The following is a 13,541-nucleotide window of genomic DNA, read 5'->3' on the forward strand; positions in this document are numbered from 1 at the left end:
TTATTCTGCACTACAGTATTATTGCTGATCACTAACCTAAGATAAGACCAACCACGGATAAGTGAGCTACGAATACATTGTGACTTGTTGCTTAAGTTGCTATGTTCGCTCTGGAGTCCGTTGGCACCGAACCGTTCGAAGGAGCGAGTTTTCGCCTGCTAACTGAGCACGGAACATCTCCTCGGTATACTCGGGTCGCCTCCAGTATCCAATAGCCACTGACGGGCCCTGTACCCACACCTCTCCGACCTGCAGCTCGTCCAATAGCTTCTTGGTATCCGGATCGACAATAGAGACACTAAACGTCGGCATTGCTTTGCCATCGTCGTGCTTCTCATCAAAGCGTTGTCCTTACCAAGGACTCCTTGGCCTTAATCGCTGTAGTCCAAGAAATGGGTAGGCTGCTTCCTTTGACATCACCGACATGCCGCAAGTGACACCACATGCCGGATGTGACCAAGATGCGCTAGGGCATGCAAGTACGCCCAGTTGTCGATACACTCACCAAATCTCGCCTTGATAGTATCAAGTAATTATTAACTGTTAATACCAAGCAGAGACATCCAGCCACCGCAACCAGTCGTTCTGTTGGGATATCAACGGAAGCGCCAGCAGATTACTATTCTGCTGCCTGGTGGTACTTAGTGGCTCCGAAAGCGGTGGCTGTGGTCGCACAGGTATTATAGCTGCTGCTCTGCTCGAAGTGAACAAGCAGCGAGTGCAATGCCACGCGGTCCCAAACTTTGGGCAAAAGCTTTTGGATCTCTTTCTTCACTCGTGGCAATAAACAGCTGGTGGCGAGATGGCTGTTTGGGCTCCGTATCTCTAAAGAGGCAACCAGCGAAATCCCAAAACACGGAGCTGTCCTCTCACCATTTGCAGAGCAAATCAAAAACATATCCACCTGAAAATGGAAAACTGTCTTCACTGCACCTTGTTTTGCTTTCGGATCAGCGAAATTGCCTCGCTTGAGTGCCAGTTGGAGTATTACTGACATCACTGTACTGCGACATGTGGGCTGATCAATCCTGCGGAGCTCACCGCCGACCGCATCGAACCCACACTGCTAGCATAGGAAGCTCCTGCTGGCCTCGGAACCCCCTTTATCGTCTAGGCCACCTCATCTTTACTCGTGCATACTGGCTGCCAAGCAGCAACTGCACGCGCCGTATTTCCTCCAATCCGCGTGTCGCTCCCGCCTCATTGGCCGAAACCCGCCACTGGTGCAGCAGTCGACGTCATAATTAGATTGGCTCGCGACCGCACAAGTTCAACTGCCACTGACTCCGATAATGCTACGTCACTCGCTCCGCTCCTCCGCCTCCGCCCTGCAGCAGCGCGCATCACCAGTTGCTGCACGTGCACTGAGCTCTTCGGCCGCCAATGCCGAGTACGACTACGTGATCGTTGGCGGCGGCTCGGCCGGCTGTGTGCTGGCAAACCGATTGACCGAGGACCCGAACAACAAGGTGCTCCTGGTCGAGACGGGCCCCGACGACCGCACTAAATGGGACTCTTGGAAGATCCACATGCCCGCTGCACTCACGTACAACTTGGCCAACGACAAGTACAACTGGTACTATTTCACGGAACCCCAGAAACACCTGAATAACCGCCGTCTGCCTTGGCCGCGCGGCCGCGTGCTCGGCGGTTCGTCGTCTCTAAATGCCATGGTCTACATCCGCGGCCACGCGTATGACTACGACGACTGGCAGGAGAGCGGCGCCGACGGCTGGAGCTACGCCGACTGTCTGCCTTACTTCCGCAAGGCGCAGAACCACGAGCTGGGCCCGGACGACTACCGCGGTGGCGACGGCCCGTTGCACGTCATCCGCGGCAACCAGAAGGACCAGGTTCTGTTCAAAAAGTTCATCGATGCTGGTGTTCAGGCTGGTTATCCCTTCACGGAAGACATGAACGGATACCAACAGGAAGGCTTCGGCTGGATGGACATGACGGTCTGGAAGGGATTCCGCTGGAGCACAGCCTCCGCTTACTTGCGTCCGGCCATGAAGCGCCCCAACCTCACAGTCGTCACGGACACTTTTGTGAGTAAAGTGGTGTTTGAAGGCAAGAAGGCCGTCGGTGTGGAGACTGAGAACCGTAAGAACAAGACGACCAAGCAGGTTCGTGCTGCCAAGGAAGTCATCTTGTCTGGGGGTGCCATCAACTCGCCTCAACTGCTCATGCTCTCGGGTATCGGTGATGCCGATCACTTGAAGGAAGTCGGTGTGCCAGTGGTGCAGCACCTGCCAGCGGTGGGTCAGAACATGGAGGACCACTTGGATTTGTACGTCCAGTACATGTGCAAGAAACCCATCACGCTACACAACGCAACCTGGTACGTTGCTGTAAATTTTTTTTTTGCAGCTTTGAATTATTTTCTGACGTGTTTATAACTTACAGGAAGTACCCGCACAAGATGGTTGCTATTGGTCTAGAGTGGATCTTCCGTCAGACTGGCATGGGAGCATCTTCTCACCTCGAGTCGGGTGGCTTCATTCGCAGCGCCCCCGGCAAGCGTCACCCTGACCTGCAGTACCATTTCCTGCCTGGTTCACTGACTGGCCAACTGACCCCTGGAGCTTACCACGCCATGCAGGCTCACTGCTCGCCGATGCGCGCTCAGAGCCGCGGCTGGCTGAAGTTGCGCAGCAACAACCCGCACGAACACCCGATCATCGAGCCCAACTACTTGAGCGAGGAGCAGGATCTCGTGGACATGCGCAATGGTGTGAAGCTCACGCGTGAGATTCTGGAGCAGCAGACGCTGGACGAGTACCGTGGCGACCCGATCTCACCGTCCAAGGACGTCCAGACTGACGCCCAGATCGACGAGTGGATTCGCCAACACACCGAGAGCGCCTACCACCCGTCGTGCACGAACCGTATGGGTGTGGACGAGAACACGGTCGTTGATCCTCAGACGCGTGTGCACGGTGTTGAGAACTTGCGTGTTGTGGATGCGTCTATCATGCCCAACATAGTGAGCGGCAACCTGAACGCACCGACGATTATGATTGCTGAGAAGGCTGCCGACATTATCCTCGGCAAGACTCCTCTGCCCAAGTCTACGGCGCCGGTGTATCAGCCGAAGAACTGGGAAACTAGCCAGAGATAAGCTACAAGGGCTTCTGTTCGTTTCTTGCGAGGGTGGAACAAAATCAAGTCCTCGGATAGCAGTAGAATGGTGACGTAGCTATATCAAACCAATTTAAACCGACGTCAAATGGAAAGTAATTTTCAGTCTACCTTCCTTTTGCGCTTGGTTCCTGAGGAGCTTTGCACAGTGTTTTTTTACTTCAAGTACTAGAAAATTATGGAAGTACGAAGGTAAAATAATTCAGAACCAACAAAGTTACGTTTTCCACATGGTTTCAGAGCATACCATACATTTTTCAATACATCGGGCTCCAATTAATCGTTATCTGGAGGCTTTGCTGTCTCCTGTTCCACCTCTTCACTGCTCATATGCGCTTTGCCAACTTGCTCTCTATTCACAGTCAGGCAGGCTGACTGTAACTTACAGTCTGTAAGTCAGTTCGCAATTCGTGTTCAAGTCCTGAAGACCGTTTGCCTGGAATTATCATGCGCTTCTACTACGTCGTGTTGGCCACTGCAGTGGCCTACCTCGCAAGCACCGATCTCGTTGTCGCCTCGACGAATGTCGAACAATCGAAGCTCGTGATAGGCGTTGAGACCCCGCTCCAGACTCCGTCGCTTGCGGCTGCCCAGAATGCCGTCGCGGAGAAAAGACTCCTACGAGCTGATGGTGACACTGGAGACAATCTCTCAGCCGAAGAGGAAGAGCGAGAAAGCACCTTTATGGAGAAGACCCAGTTTTACTACTGGTACTTGATGGGGAGGACCCCTGAAGTCGTGTACAAGAACTTCTTCGAGGGCATGGACCGCTCCATAGTCGTCAAGAACCCGAATTACAAAGTGTGGCAGAGATACGAAGAGTTTTACAACAACAAGAAGAACAAAAGCTAAGAGGAGGAGGTCTAAACCTTAGTTAATTGAGAACGAGAACGTTTACAAAACCTTGCGCATGAAGGCTTGAATGAAATGCCACCAAGGATACGCAAGTGGCTAGGCGATTTTGTTTTTGTACTTTCGAATGTCAGATTTCGAACGCCGCTTGAAGATCCTTACTAACAGTAACGGGCTCTCTGGTAACACAAATCCGCTTTTTAGAATTTTCAAATTTAGAAGAGGTCGAAAGAGCTAGAAGTTAAGGCGTGAGGACGACAACTGCATCCTCTAGTACATGTATTCAGCAGGCTGTATTAAATTCAATACAAAAACCAAGTTATGCGCATATCATGAGCTTTGAATTGACTTCTGTTTACTATTAAGATTGATTTTTATTTATAGGTAAACTTAACTCAGTTTCTAATACAAACTAGAAGTCACCTTTAATGAAGCTATGTAGATATGCAATGATTGGCTCCTAGAGCCCCTGGTACCATGTACCAGGTATTACAAGAGTGACTGGTCACTCTTCATGTAACTTGGGTACACTTTGTACCCCATGCTGACGCCATGTTTATTCGAATTTAGTCTAAACATTTGCCAAACAAATTATGTACTAGTGATTTCACTTCAAGTTGCATCGAGCTTATACATCACTAGAATAACTACAAAACGACATACTTTCGTATCGGGTCAAGAATAAGTTTGGCATACGTTTACGGTTTATTTTTGCTTTCCACCAGCATGAATTTTGACGAACAACATATTTTGTTTTAATAATATTATCCTCAGATTTAATGGCGATTTGCCTTCATCGACTGCGAGCTAATCGCTATTAATCTGCCGACTTTTTACATGTAGATAAATGTTGCAATCTGCCACCAGCCTCGCCACCGTAAAGTTCAGTGTTGTCCAGCGGAGATCAGGGTCGGGCTCCAAGCTGACCTCTTCAGATTCCAACCACGGATTGTTGATTATCAGATAGATGTGTATTGCAGATCATTACACTTTTATTTATAAAGACGAAGTCCAAATCAGCACAATTGTCAACCTAGGCAAAAATAATAAGTTCGACCCTAGTCCAGTTGCCGAGTATGTATTAGTATATATGAGGTCTAAAAACCTAACATTAATGGGCTCAAAAATCTACAACTAATTCCGCTCTAAATCCAGGATACCTTCAGGATGGATTAATGTACGATTTCCGTTCTCACAAACATGTTCAAATGCGGCTTTGACGAAGCCGCTTGGTGCAAGGCAAACAACATCTTTTTTACTTCGGTGCTTGTTTCATGGAGTCGTTTTTTAGCAACATTTCCCTAAAATGTTGCAAAAAAACGACTCCATGAAACAAGCACCGAAGTAAAAAAAGATGTTGTCAGCGCAGATATCTCTTGCGTTCGATCCTGGCAGCAATTACTGTATGATTCTGACTAAGCACGATGTCGAGTCGGCGTACCGATAATTTTACATGTAACTTCCCGAATCACTTATACCTTACAAACCCCCTTTCAGCTGTTGACACCCCAACATTCACGTTTTGGCCCATGCATGAGCCAGGATATATAAATATGAGTTTGCCTGCAGCACATGCAATGATTTTTTAGGGTGGGTGTCACGGCTCACAAACTCGCTGCAAATCACTTAATTGCAGCTAGCAAAAATGTAGCTTTATAGGCACTTTACTAAGCCTTTAGAACACTGCCTCAGATCAAAACAGTGAAAGGGGGCTATAACAAGTCTATGGGCTATCGGTAACTCTAAAACGCCACTACTGTCGATTTGGTGTGAGCGCTCTTGGGAGATTTGGGAGTTGTTTCATTCCTCCATTTTTCGAAAACATGGACTCTACTTTTTCCGAACCCGCTACCGATAGCAAATGTCATCAGCAGCCACTTTCGAAGTATTTGTGAAACAACTTCCACTTCCAAATGTGATACGCACATTTTTAGCCGCTGTGACTATGCTGCTGTCTTCCCTTGTCTAATGACGAACGAGAGTGCTGTGATAAGTTGGCACAATACCCAGGTTTACTGCGTCGGCATCAAGATACTAGACTGCGATTGAAAAGAAAAAAAAAGATGTCAAACGTTGCTAAACGTATACGGCTAGACCCTAGACTCTAGAATCGCTGCCTATGCCAAACTAGGACAACTATGCGCCATGAACTCCTTCTCCACGTCGCCTGAAATTATTTTAGCGAAGCAGGTATCGGGTAACGCTACTGATCAAATGCGTCAAAGCTTACTACATGTACCTCCACCCCGAAAACATTTACTTCAATTCGTACTGGTGCATGTACTCAAAACTTTTAGTCAAAAGTCTTGACCACCGTACGAATCGACAACATGGATCGGCCGACCGCCACAATCTCATTTGCATCTCGTTCCCTTCAGTGTGGATACAGTATCCTGAGTTCTGCCACGATGCTTCGCCACGCGTTGCGCTCTGGGAATGCTGCTGTATTTGGTCATAATGGTCTCCTGACTGCTCCCACTAGAGGTCTCGCTTCCTCTGCTACCTCGCATGAATACGACTACGTCATCGTCGGCGCAGGTTCCGCTGGTTGTGTGCTTGCTAATCGACTGAGTGCCGATCCTAGCAACAAGGTGCTGCTGGTGGAGGCTGGCCCTAGCGACCGCAATCGATGGGACTCCATCCTGATTGAGATGCCAGCCGCCGTCCCAATTAACCTCACGGATGAACGGTACAACTGGAATTACTTCACGGAGCCACAGGAGTTCCTGAACAACCGACGCATCGGATTCCCTCGTGGTCGAGTGCTCGGTGGTTCGTCATCTATCAATGCCATGGTGTACACTCGTGGTAATGCCAAGGACTACAACGACTGGGAGGCGAACGGTGCTGAAGGATGGAGCTACGCGGCTTGCTTGCCGTACTTTAAGCGATCACAGAGCCACCAGCTCGGTGGAGACGACTACCGTGGTGGTGATGGCCCACTTCATGTAGTGAGGAACACACAGAAGGACCAGCCACTTTTCCAGGCATTCCTCGATGCTGGTGTTGAGGCTGGTTATCCTTTCACGGCGGACTTGAATGGATATCAACAAGAGGGTGTGGGTTGGCACGACTTGACTATTCATGAGGGCAAACGATGGAGCACGTCGGCTGCTTTTCTACATCCCGTAATGGACCGTGAGAACTTGACAGTTGTGACGGATACATTCGTGAACAAATTGATGTTTGAAGACAAGAAGGTGGTTGGTATTGAGGTGGAGCACAACAAGACCAAGGCGATATCCAAGATTTTGTCTGGCAAGGAGGTGATTCTCTCAGGTGGAGCTATCAACACTCCGCAACTTCTAATGCTCTCGGGTGTGGGTGACGCAGACCATCTCAAAGAAGTCGGAGTGCCTCTCGTACACCACCTCCCTGCTGTAGGAAAGAACATGGAGGATCATATCGGTCTTAACCTGCAATTCGCTTGTAAACAACCTGTCACATTGTACCATGCAACCAAGCGCTTCCCTGGTAAAGTACTCAAGATTGGCTACGAATGGTTGACGTCCAAGACTGGACCAGGCGCTAGTTCACACTGCGAAGTGGGCGGATTCATCCGAACGTAAGTTGCAAAGTGCCCTAATTTTTCGTACTGCTACTAACTGTTCCTTATTGTAGTGCACCAGGTAAATCTCAGCCGGATCTGCAGATCCAATTCAGTCCCAGCGCAGTGGACGAACACTATCAGTTGCGTGAGATTGGTCATGCCATGAGTGGACACATTTCACTCATGCGCGGCTCGCGGGATGGCACAATCAAGTTGCGTAGTGCAAACCCACGCGAGCATCCTATCATCGATCCGAAGTACATGGCTGAGGAAGAGAGCCGCGTCACACTTCGAGAAGGCGTCAAGTTGACGCGCGAGATCTTCGCGCAGAATGCGTTTAAGGAGTTCTGCGGCGAGGGGATTTCTCCTAAGGAAAGTGTTCAGTCGGACGACGAGATTGACGCGTGGGCTCGCAAATATGCGGCCACGGAATTCCATGTGTCGTGTACGGCGCGTATGGGCATGGACGACAACTCTGTGGTTGATGCGCAGACTCGTGTCCATGGACTAGAAGGTCTGCGTATTGTGGACGCGTCTATCATGCCGAACATTGTGAGCGGCAACACGAATGCGCCTGTGATCATGATCGCCGAGAAGGCCGCTGATATGATTCTAGGCAAACCTGCATTGCCGAAGGACAATGTGCCGGTGTACCAAGCCAAGAATTGGCACACCAGCCAGCGATAATTGTAAATTTCGAGGGGATGGACACCAAAGTTGCACCTACACTTTTTGTTTACGGTTATAGTTTGTACAATACATGTACTAATTTGGAAACAATTTGTTGGTACACGGTATTTTTCGTGTCCATTCGTGTTGCATGGAAGGAATGCCATTCGGGTGGGTCGTGTGCTCAGCGAGGAAGCGCAACGCTACAGGTTTCTGGCGCTATGAGGACGTCGCAACCGTCTTGCGTCGACCAAAGTGTTGATATAAAGTTTGCATTACCTATATTGCCTTGCGTATGACCACATATTACCAATCGAGAGAGCTCACAAACAGTCGACACCTGCCCGATATCGTCGATCTGGCCGCGTCCTCGGCGCCGGCCGGTGGTCCAACTTGGGTTCCAAAGTGACGTGGTCCCTCGACTCATTCTTCGTCTTCCTGTCAAGGACATCAACCGTTCAACATGATGCTTCGACACACTTTGCGCCGTGGAAATGCTGCATTGACCTCCTCAAGTCGTGCTCTCTCCTCCATCGCGACTTCGCGTGAATTCGACTACGTCATTGTCGGCGCTGGTTCTGCTGGTTGCGTGTTGGCCAACCGGTTAAGCGCCGATCCAAACAACAAGGTGCTGGTAGTGGAGGCCGGACCCAGCGATCGCAACCGATGGGACTCATTCCTCATCGAGATACCAGCCGCCATCCCCATCAACCTGGCTGACAAAAGGTACAACTGGCACTTTGCCACTGAACCGCAGCAGTTCCTCAACAACCGACGCATCGGATATCACAGTGGCCGTGTCCTAGGCGGCTCATCGTCGCTCAACGCCATGATGTACACTCGGGGACATGCCAAGGACTACGACGAGTGGCAATCGAAAGGTGCCGAAGGCTGGAGCTATGCCGACTGTTTGCCGTATTTCAAACGGTCACAGAACCACCAACTCGGTGGAGACGACTACCGAGGCGGCAATGGACCTCTCCACGTCGTGAGGAACACTCAAAAGGATCAGCCTCTGTTCCAAGCCTTCCTCGACGCCAGTGTACAAGCTGGATACCCATTCACGGACGATCTGAATGGGTACCAGCAAGAAGGTTTCGGATGGCACGACTTGACTATCCACGAAGGCAAACGATGGAGCACTTCTGCTGCTTTCCTGCACCCAGTAATGGACCGCGAGAACTTGACTGTCATCACCGACACGTACGTTAACAAGGTGCTCTTTGATGGCAAGAAAGCGGTCGGCATTGAAGTTGAAGACAGCAAAACAAAAACTGTATCGAAGATCTCGACTGCGAAGGAGGTGATCCTATCGGGTGGTGCGATCAACACTCCGCAGGTGTTGATGCTCTCTGGTGTCGGAGATGCAGACGACTTGAAGGAAGTTGGTGTGCCATTAGTGCACCACTTGCCGGCAGTCGGGCAGAATATGGAGGACCATATCGGAGTCAACTTGCAATTCGCTTGCAAACAGCCAATTACACTGTACAACGCATCCAAGCGATACCCCCGCAATGTCCTCAAGATTGGGTACGAGTGGTGGACATCCAAGACTGGTCCAGGCGCGTCGCCACACTGCGAAGTGGGCGGATTCATTCGAACGTAAGCCGCAGCGTCATCTATTGAGTTTATGAGTTATCTAACTCTTGTTGTTTTGCAGCGCACCAGGCAAAGAGCAACCGGACCTGCAGGTTATCTTCAGTCCTTGTGCAGTGGACCATCGCTGCCAGTTGCGCGAGGACATTGGCCACGCCATGAGTGGCCACATTTCGCTTATGCGAGGCTCAAACAACGGCACGCTCAAGCTGCGCAGTGCCAATCCTCGCGACTACCCGAGTATTGATCCGAAGTACATGGCCGATGAAGAAAGCAGACTTACGCTTCGAGAAGGCGTGAAATTAACGCGTGAGATCTTCTCTCAACACGCGTTCGAGGAGTTCTCCGGAGAGGGGATCTCCCCTAAGAACAGTGTGCAGTCGGACGACGAGATCGACGCGTGGCTTCGTAAGCGCGCTGGAGCAGAGTTCCACGTCTCGTGCACGGCTCGTATGGGCGTGGACGACAACTCGGTGGTTGACCCGCAGACTCGCGTTCACGGACTGGAAGGTCTTCGCGTTGTGGACGCGTCCGTCATGCCGAATATTGTGAGCGGCAACACGAACGCGGCTGTGATCATGATCGCAGAGAAGGCCGCCGATATGATTCTAGGCAAACCTGCGTTGCCGAAGGACAATGCTTCAGTCTACCACGCCAAGAACTGGCAAACCAGCCAACGATAAGAGAACACTGAGTTGCGCTTTCTTAAAGGCAAGATAGAGAAATACTGCGTTGAAAATAATGAACGTATGTTGAATTGTTACAAATACTATGGATCGACGTTTGATCAGTGTCGGGGCTGCTTGCTGGAGGCTGCTTGGTGACGTACCCAGATGAATCTGGAGTTCTCTGGGTCAAGAGGGACCCATTTGCGTGTATGCGATGTCGCCTTGTACCGGGATTCCATCCGAACTGCAGTGTTCTCCCGAATCCAAATGGGTCGTGTGCTGTTTGGATCAATAGGGACCCATCTTCGTGCAGGTTTGCCACCTTTCCGTCTTGGGTTGCTTCGTGGAGCAGATTTCACTTCGGTCTCAATTGAGCTGCGTACCCAGATGAGCCTCGAGTTGTTTGGATCGAGAGGTACCCACTTGTACTTACTGGTGACACTAGAGGAACGGGAAGTGCTCTTCTGAGCAGGTTTCTTTGTGTAGCTACGTGGGGCGGGGGTTGTGACGACTGGACCGCTTGACGCTTCGACTGAGTTATTAACCACTGCAACCGCAAGCGCTTCAACGGCTAACTTCACTCCCGACTCAACTTCTTCGGCTTCGGTCTTGAAAATGTTGACCTCTAAGTCGAGGGCGTTTTGACCTTCCGCTGCGATAACACTCTCGACATTGCCAGAAGTGAAACCTTGCGCAGTATCATCACTCTGGGAGCCAACACTGTCAGCAACGGTGAGTGCAACAGCTTCAGTAGTGGTAATATTCGTCGGGTCACCCAGGTCATCAGCATTGGCTGTAGCATCTGCAAGATCAATGTTGTCGTCGGCATCCGCTTCAGCCACATCAATAGGTTCATCTTTCAGGATTTCATCATTGCTAGACACATCGTCCTCTTCGGTCAGCTCTTCTTCCGGTTCGTACTCGATATCGGTGTCTGCTTCTGGTACGTCCAATACGTCATCATCGGCCTCAGTTCCGACGATAGTCGCGGCAGGACGGTGTAGTCTGATCAATTTCAAGTTGTTAGGATCACGTGTGAAGCAGGGTCGCTCCAAGGTCAGTCTTAGAGCTGGTGCTCTGGGCTGCGAGTGGTGATTACGTTGGCTTATGGGATTGCTACATCGACTGCTGGTCCGAGTGCCAGAGCTGCCGGCATTGCTCACTCTGCCCTGGCTGATGGTTCCAGTACTCCCTTCCGTGCTAGTAGTTGCAGTTGTAGCAATGCTGCTCGGAGTATGAGAATGTTCCGACTCCCTGTTGGGCTCCAGTGCCTCCTCCAATGCTGATAGCCACGTATCGAACGTGGCGGCATCGGGTGCCTGGAAACTCCGTCGCTTTTTGCCGTGCCGAACAGTAAAACGGTGTCGAGCGACGTCTCGTTCGCTCGGCTGCTCAAGTCGTGCCGGGTACTGCAAAAGGAACTCCTCACGTCCACCGAAGAGTGATGGTCGCGAGAATGCAAACACTGGGGCTTCTGGCTTCGCTTGTGCGACCAGCCGCAGCTCTGCCTTGTGCCTACGAATAGAAATGTCAACGTCAGTAGAAGCTCGCATTATGTAAATCGTTCTGACTGCCGCCACCCACCAGAAGATGTTGAACGCCTTGGTCTGCATAGGGCACTCGAGCTCTGCCATCTTGACGCTCTTGTGGTTCTCGCTGTAGGGTCTTGGGCAGGAGCTGGCGAGTTGCAAAATGCCCGAGCTCGAACGGCTGTGGGCAGAACGCCGGACAGTTTTGCGCCTCGACACATGGTGTCTGCTGGCCGCGACGGGTAGGTGTCGGGTGCTGAGATGTGAAAGCCAATTGCCTAAATTTTGTTGGAGATTGGCATGTATTGGAGCCCCCAAATACCCAGCCATCGATGGGGTCACAGACGTTTTCGCTGGGCTAATGTCAACCGACCGATCCAAATCGTTCCAGGAAACTGGCAATGACCAACGGACTCGGCTTGATTATGAGACCATGACGAGATGGTGTTGTTTTGTTTGTTGCGGTTCATTCGAAGTTGGCATCCGACCCACAGGATATCAAGAAGTGTGGTTTCATCGGGTGGTGCCAAGGTCGGAAGATAACGACAGTGTAGCCATTCACCTTGTCTGTCCATTTCCAAGATGCAACGGTGTACGAAATGATTCGTATCATTACAGTTGAACGTGGAGCGTTCTTCACGCCACCAAATCGGGAATCAATGAAAATTGAACACCGTGCACTGCAGAATAGACGCCTTGGGCTACAAGTTGTAGCCCTACATTTGGTGAGGGTATCCACACAGACAAAGTTGCACCATGTTGTAGAGTACGGCGAGTCTCGACTGCAAAGGCCCGAATTTCTCAATCCTAGAGCCATGCTCGTCAATACTGACTCACCAGCGTCTCCACGTCTCCACTGGATACGTTCGCCACATGACGGAATGAAAGGCCGAAGGCAAGGCAAGCGCTGTCAGAATAGCAGCTCCAGTCCAGCGCCGCCGCGATGCGACAACTCGCTTCCAGCTGCTTGGTCATTTTAGATCGATTTTTTCGATGGCAGTTTAGCTTCGGCTTCCTCGGACGTGCCGATCAATTGACGCTCGACGCCGCAAAAACATTTGCTGTCACGCACGAGCCTTGGCGTGATTCCCAGCATCTCACATCGCCGCCACGTTCTCGGCGTAGAGGTGTCGGGTCGTCATTTCGTGCAGCGTTTCGCCTCGTCCGTGGCGCCCAGATGGCTTCCCGATTCCGAAGGCCTTGTGGGTCAAGGCTTTGGCGCGTCTGACTCCTTCTCCCGCTACGAGCGTTCGTTGCCAGGCAAAGCCCTCATTTGCAATCTTGTCCTGCTCGGGGAGAAGACAGTCGAAGGACTCTGCTACATTCAGAACTCTCGGACATCATGCGCTGCTGGACCTTCGGAGCTGCGCTGGCCGTGCTGGTCTTCGGCTCGGTGGACGCGCTCGACAACTGCGACAGCAACGTGCTTGTCAAGGCCTACGAGGGGCTCAACGTGAACGCGCAGCTGGTGTCGTGCATGACGCAAAATAACTTCAGCGCCGCGCTTGACGGGTCCGTGGACTTGACGACGGTGAA

General features: G+C 51.1%; 7 protein-coding genes across 7 annotated transcripts; 4 read left to right on the forward strand and 3 right to left on the reverse strand.

Moving 5' to 3' along the window:
* Positions 1 to 18: 18 nt before the first annotated feature.
* On the reverse strand, positions 19 to 845 carry PPTG_23736 (hypothetical protein; the record flags this gene model as incomplete). The annotated part of the gene is made up of 2 exons (XM_008912689.1): positions 133 to 845; positions 19 to 36 (listed from the first exon to the last, which is right to left on the reverse strand). Exons 1-2 carry the CDS (start codon positions 310 to 312, stop codon positions 19 to 21), a joined length of 198 nt encoding a protein of 65 aa, XP_008910937.1. The 5' UTR covers positions 313 to 845.
* A 175-nt stretch (positions 846 to 1,020) lies between these two features.
* On the forward strand, positions 1,021 to 3,291 carry PPTG_15925 (choline dehydrogenase). The gene is made up of 2 exons (XM_008912690.1): positions 1,021 to 2,341; positions 2,407 to 3,291. The coding sequence occupies exons 1-2, from the start codon at positions 1,293 to 1,295 to the stop codon at positions 3,119 to 3,121; spliced, it is 1,764 nt and encodes a 587-aa protein (XP_008910938.1). The 5' UTR covers positions 1,021 to 1,292; the 3' UTR covers positions 3,122 to 3,291.
* Positions 3,292 to 3,489: 198 nt separating this feature from the next.
* PPTG_15926 (hypothetical protein) lies at positions 3,490 to 3,993 on the forward strand (the record flags this gene model as incomplete). Its single annotated transcript, XM_008912691.1, has 1 exon — positions 3,490 to 3,993. The coding sequence occupies exon 1, from the start codon at positions 3,589 to 3,591 to the stop codon at positions 3,991 to 3,993; it is 405 nt and encodes a 134-aa protein (XP_008910939.1). The 5' UTR covers positions 3,490 to 3,588.
* A 2,362-nt stretch (positions 3,994 to 6,355) lies between these two features.
* On the forward strand, positions 6,356 to 8,321 carry PPTG_15927 (choline dehydrogenase). Its single transcript, XM_008912692.1, has 2 exons — positions 6,356 to 7,558; positions 7,615 to 8,321. Exons 1-2 carry the CDS (start codon positions 6,402 to 6,404, stop codon positions 8,228 to 8,230), a joined length of 1,773 nt encoding a protein of 590 aa, XP_008910940.1. The 5' UTR covers positions 6,356 to 6,401; the 3' UTR covers positions 8,231 to 8,321.
* Positions 8,322 to 8,624: 303 nt separating this feature from the next.
* Positions 8,625 to 10,497, forward strand: PPTG_15928 (choline dehydrogenase). The gene is made up of 2 exons (XM_008912693.1): positions 8,625 to 9,814; positions 9,873 to 10,497. The coding sequence occupies exons 1-2, from the start codon at positions 8,676 to 8,678 to the stop codon at positions 10,489 to 10,491; spliced, it is 1,758 nt and encodes a 585-aa protein (XP_008910941.1). The 5' UTR covers positions 8,625 to 8,675; the 3' UTR covers positions 10,492 to 10,497.
* A 22-nt stretch (positions 10,498 to 10,519) lies between these two features.
* PPTG_15929 (hypothetical protein) lies at positions 10,520 to 12,157 on the reverse strand. Its single transcript, XM_008912694.1, has 2 exons — positions 12,061 to 12,157; positions 10,520 to 11,991 (listed from the first exon to the last, which is right to left on the reverse strand). Exons 1-2 carry the CDS (start codon positions 12,108 to 12,110, stop codon positions 10,596 to 10,598), a joined length of 1,446 nt encoding a protein of 481 aa, XP_008910942.1. The 5' UTR covers positions 12,111 to 12,157; the 3' UTR covers positions 10,520 to 10,595.
* A 670-nt stretch (positions 12,158 to 12,827) lies between these two features.
* On the reverse strand, positions 12,828 to 13,528 carry PPTG_23737 (hypothetical protein; the record flags this gene model as incomplete). The annotated part of the gene is made up of 1 exon (XM_008912695.1): positions 12,828 to 13,528. Exon 1 carries the CDS (start codon positions 12,978 to 12,980, stop codon positions 12,828 to 12,830), a length of 153 nt encoding a protein of 50 aa, XP_008910943.1. The 5' UTR covers positions 12,981 to 13,528.
* Between the last annotated feature and the right edge of the window lie 13 nt (positions 13,529 to 13,541).

This window comes from Phytophthora parasitica, assembly GCF_000247585.1.
Source record: "Phytophthora parasitica INRA-310 unplaced genomic scaffold supercont2.49, whole genome shotgun sequence".
Classification (NCBI taxonomy): Eukaryota; Oomycota; class Peronosporomycetes; order Peronosporales; family Peronosporaceae; genus Phytophthora; species Phytophthora nicotianae.

Excerpts from the sequence above, each read along its gene's own strand:
- PPTG_15928 (XM_008912693.1), top strand. The coding sequence starts at position 8,676 with ATGATGCTTCGACACACTTTGCGCCGTGGAAATGCTGCATTGACCTCC. Across the intron at positions 9,815-9,872 it reads GTGGGCGGATTCATTCGAAC|CGCACCAGGCAAAGAGCAAC; the intron begins GTAAGCCGCAGC and ends GTTGTTTTGCAG.
- PPTG_15925 (XM_008912690.1), top strand. The coding sequence starts at position 1,293 with ATGCTACGTCACTCGCTCCGCTCCTCCGCCTCCGCCCTGCAGCAGCGC. Across the intron at positions 2,342-2,406 it reads ACGCTACACAACGCAACCTG|GAAGTACCCGCACAAGATGG; the intron begins GTACGTTGCTGT and ends TATAACTTACAG.
- PPTG_15927 (XM_008912692.1), top strand. The coding sequence starts at position 6,402 with ATGCTTCGCCACGCGTTGCGCTCTGGGAATGCTGCTGTATTTGGTCAT. Across the intron at positions 7,559-7,614 it reads GTGGGCGGATTCATCCGAAC|TGCACCAGGTAAATCTCAGC; the intron begins GTAAGTTGCAAA and ends TCCTTATTGTAG.
- PPTG_15929 (XM_008912694.1), bottom strand. The coding sequence starts at position 12,110 with ATGGCAGAGCTCGAGTGCCCTATGCAGACCAAGGCGTTCAACATCTTC. Across the intron at positions 11,992-12,060 it reads AAGGCGTTCAACATCTTCTG|GCACAAGGCAGAGCTGCGGC; the intron begins GTGGGTGGCGGC and ends TTCTATTCGTAG.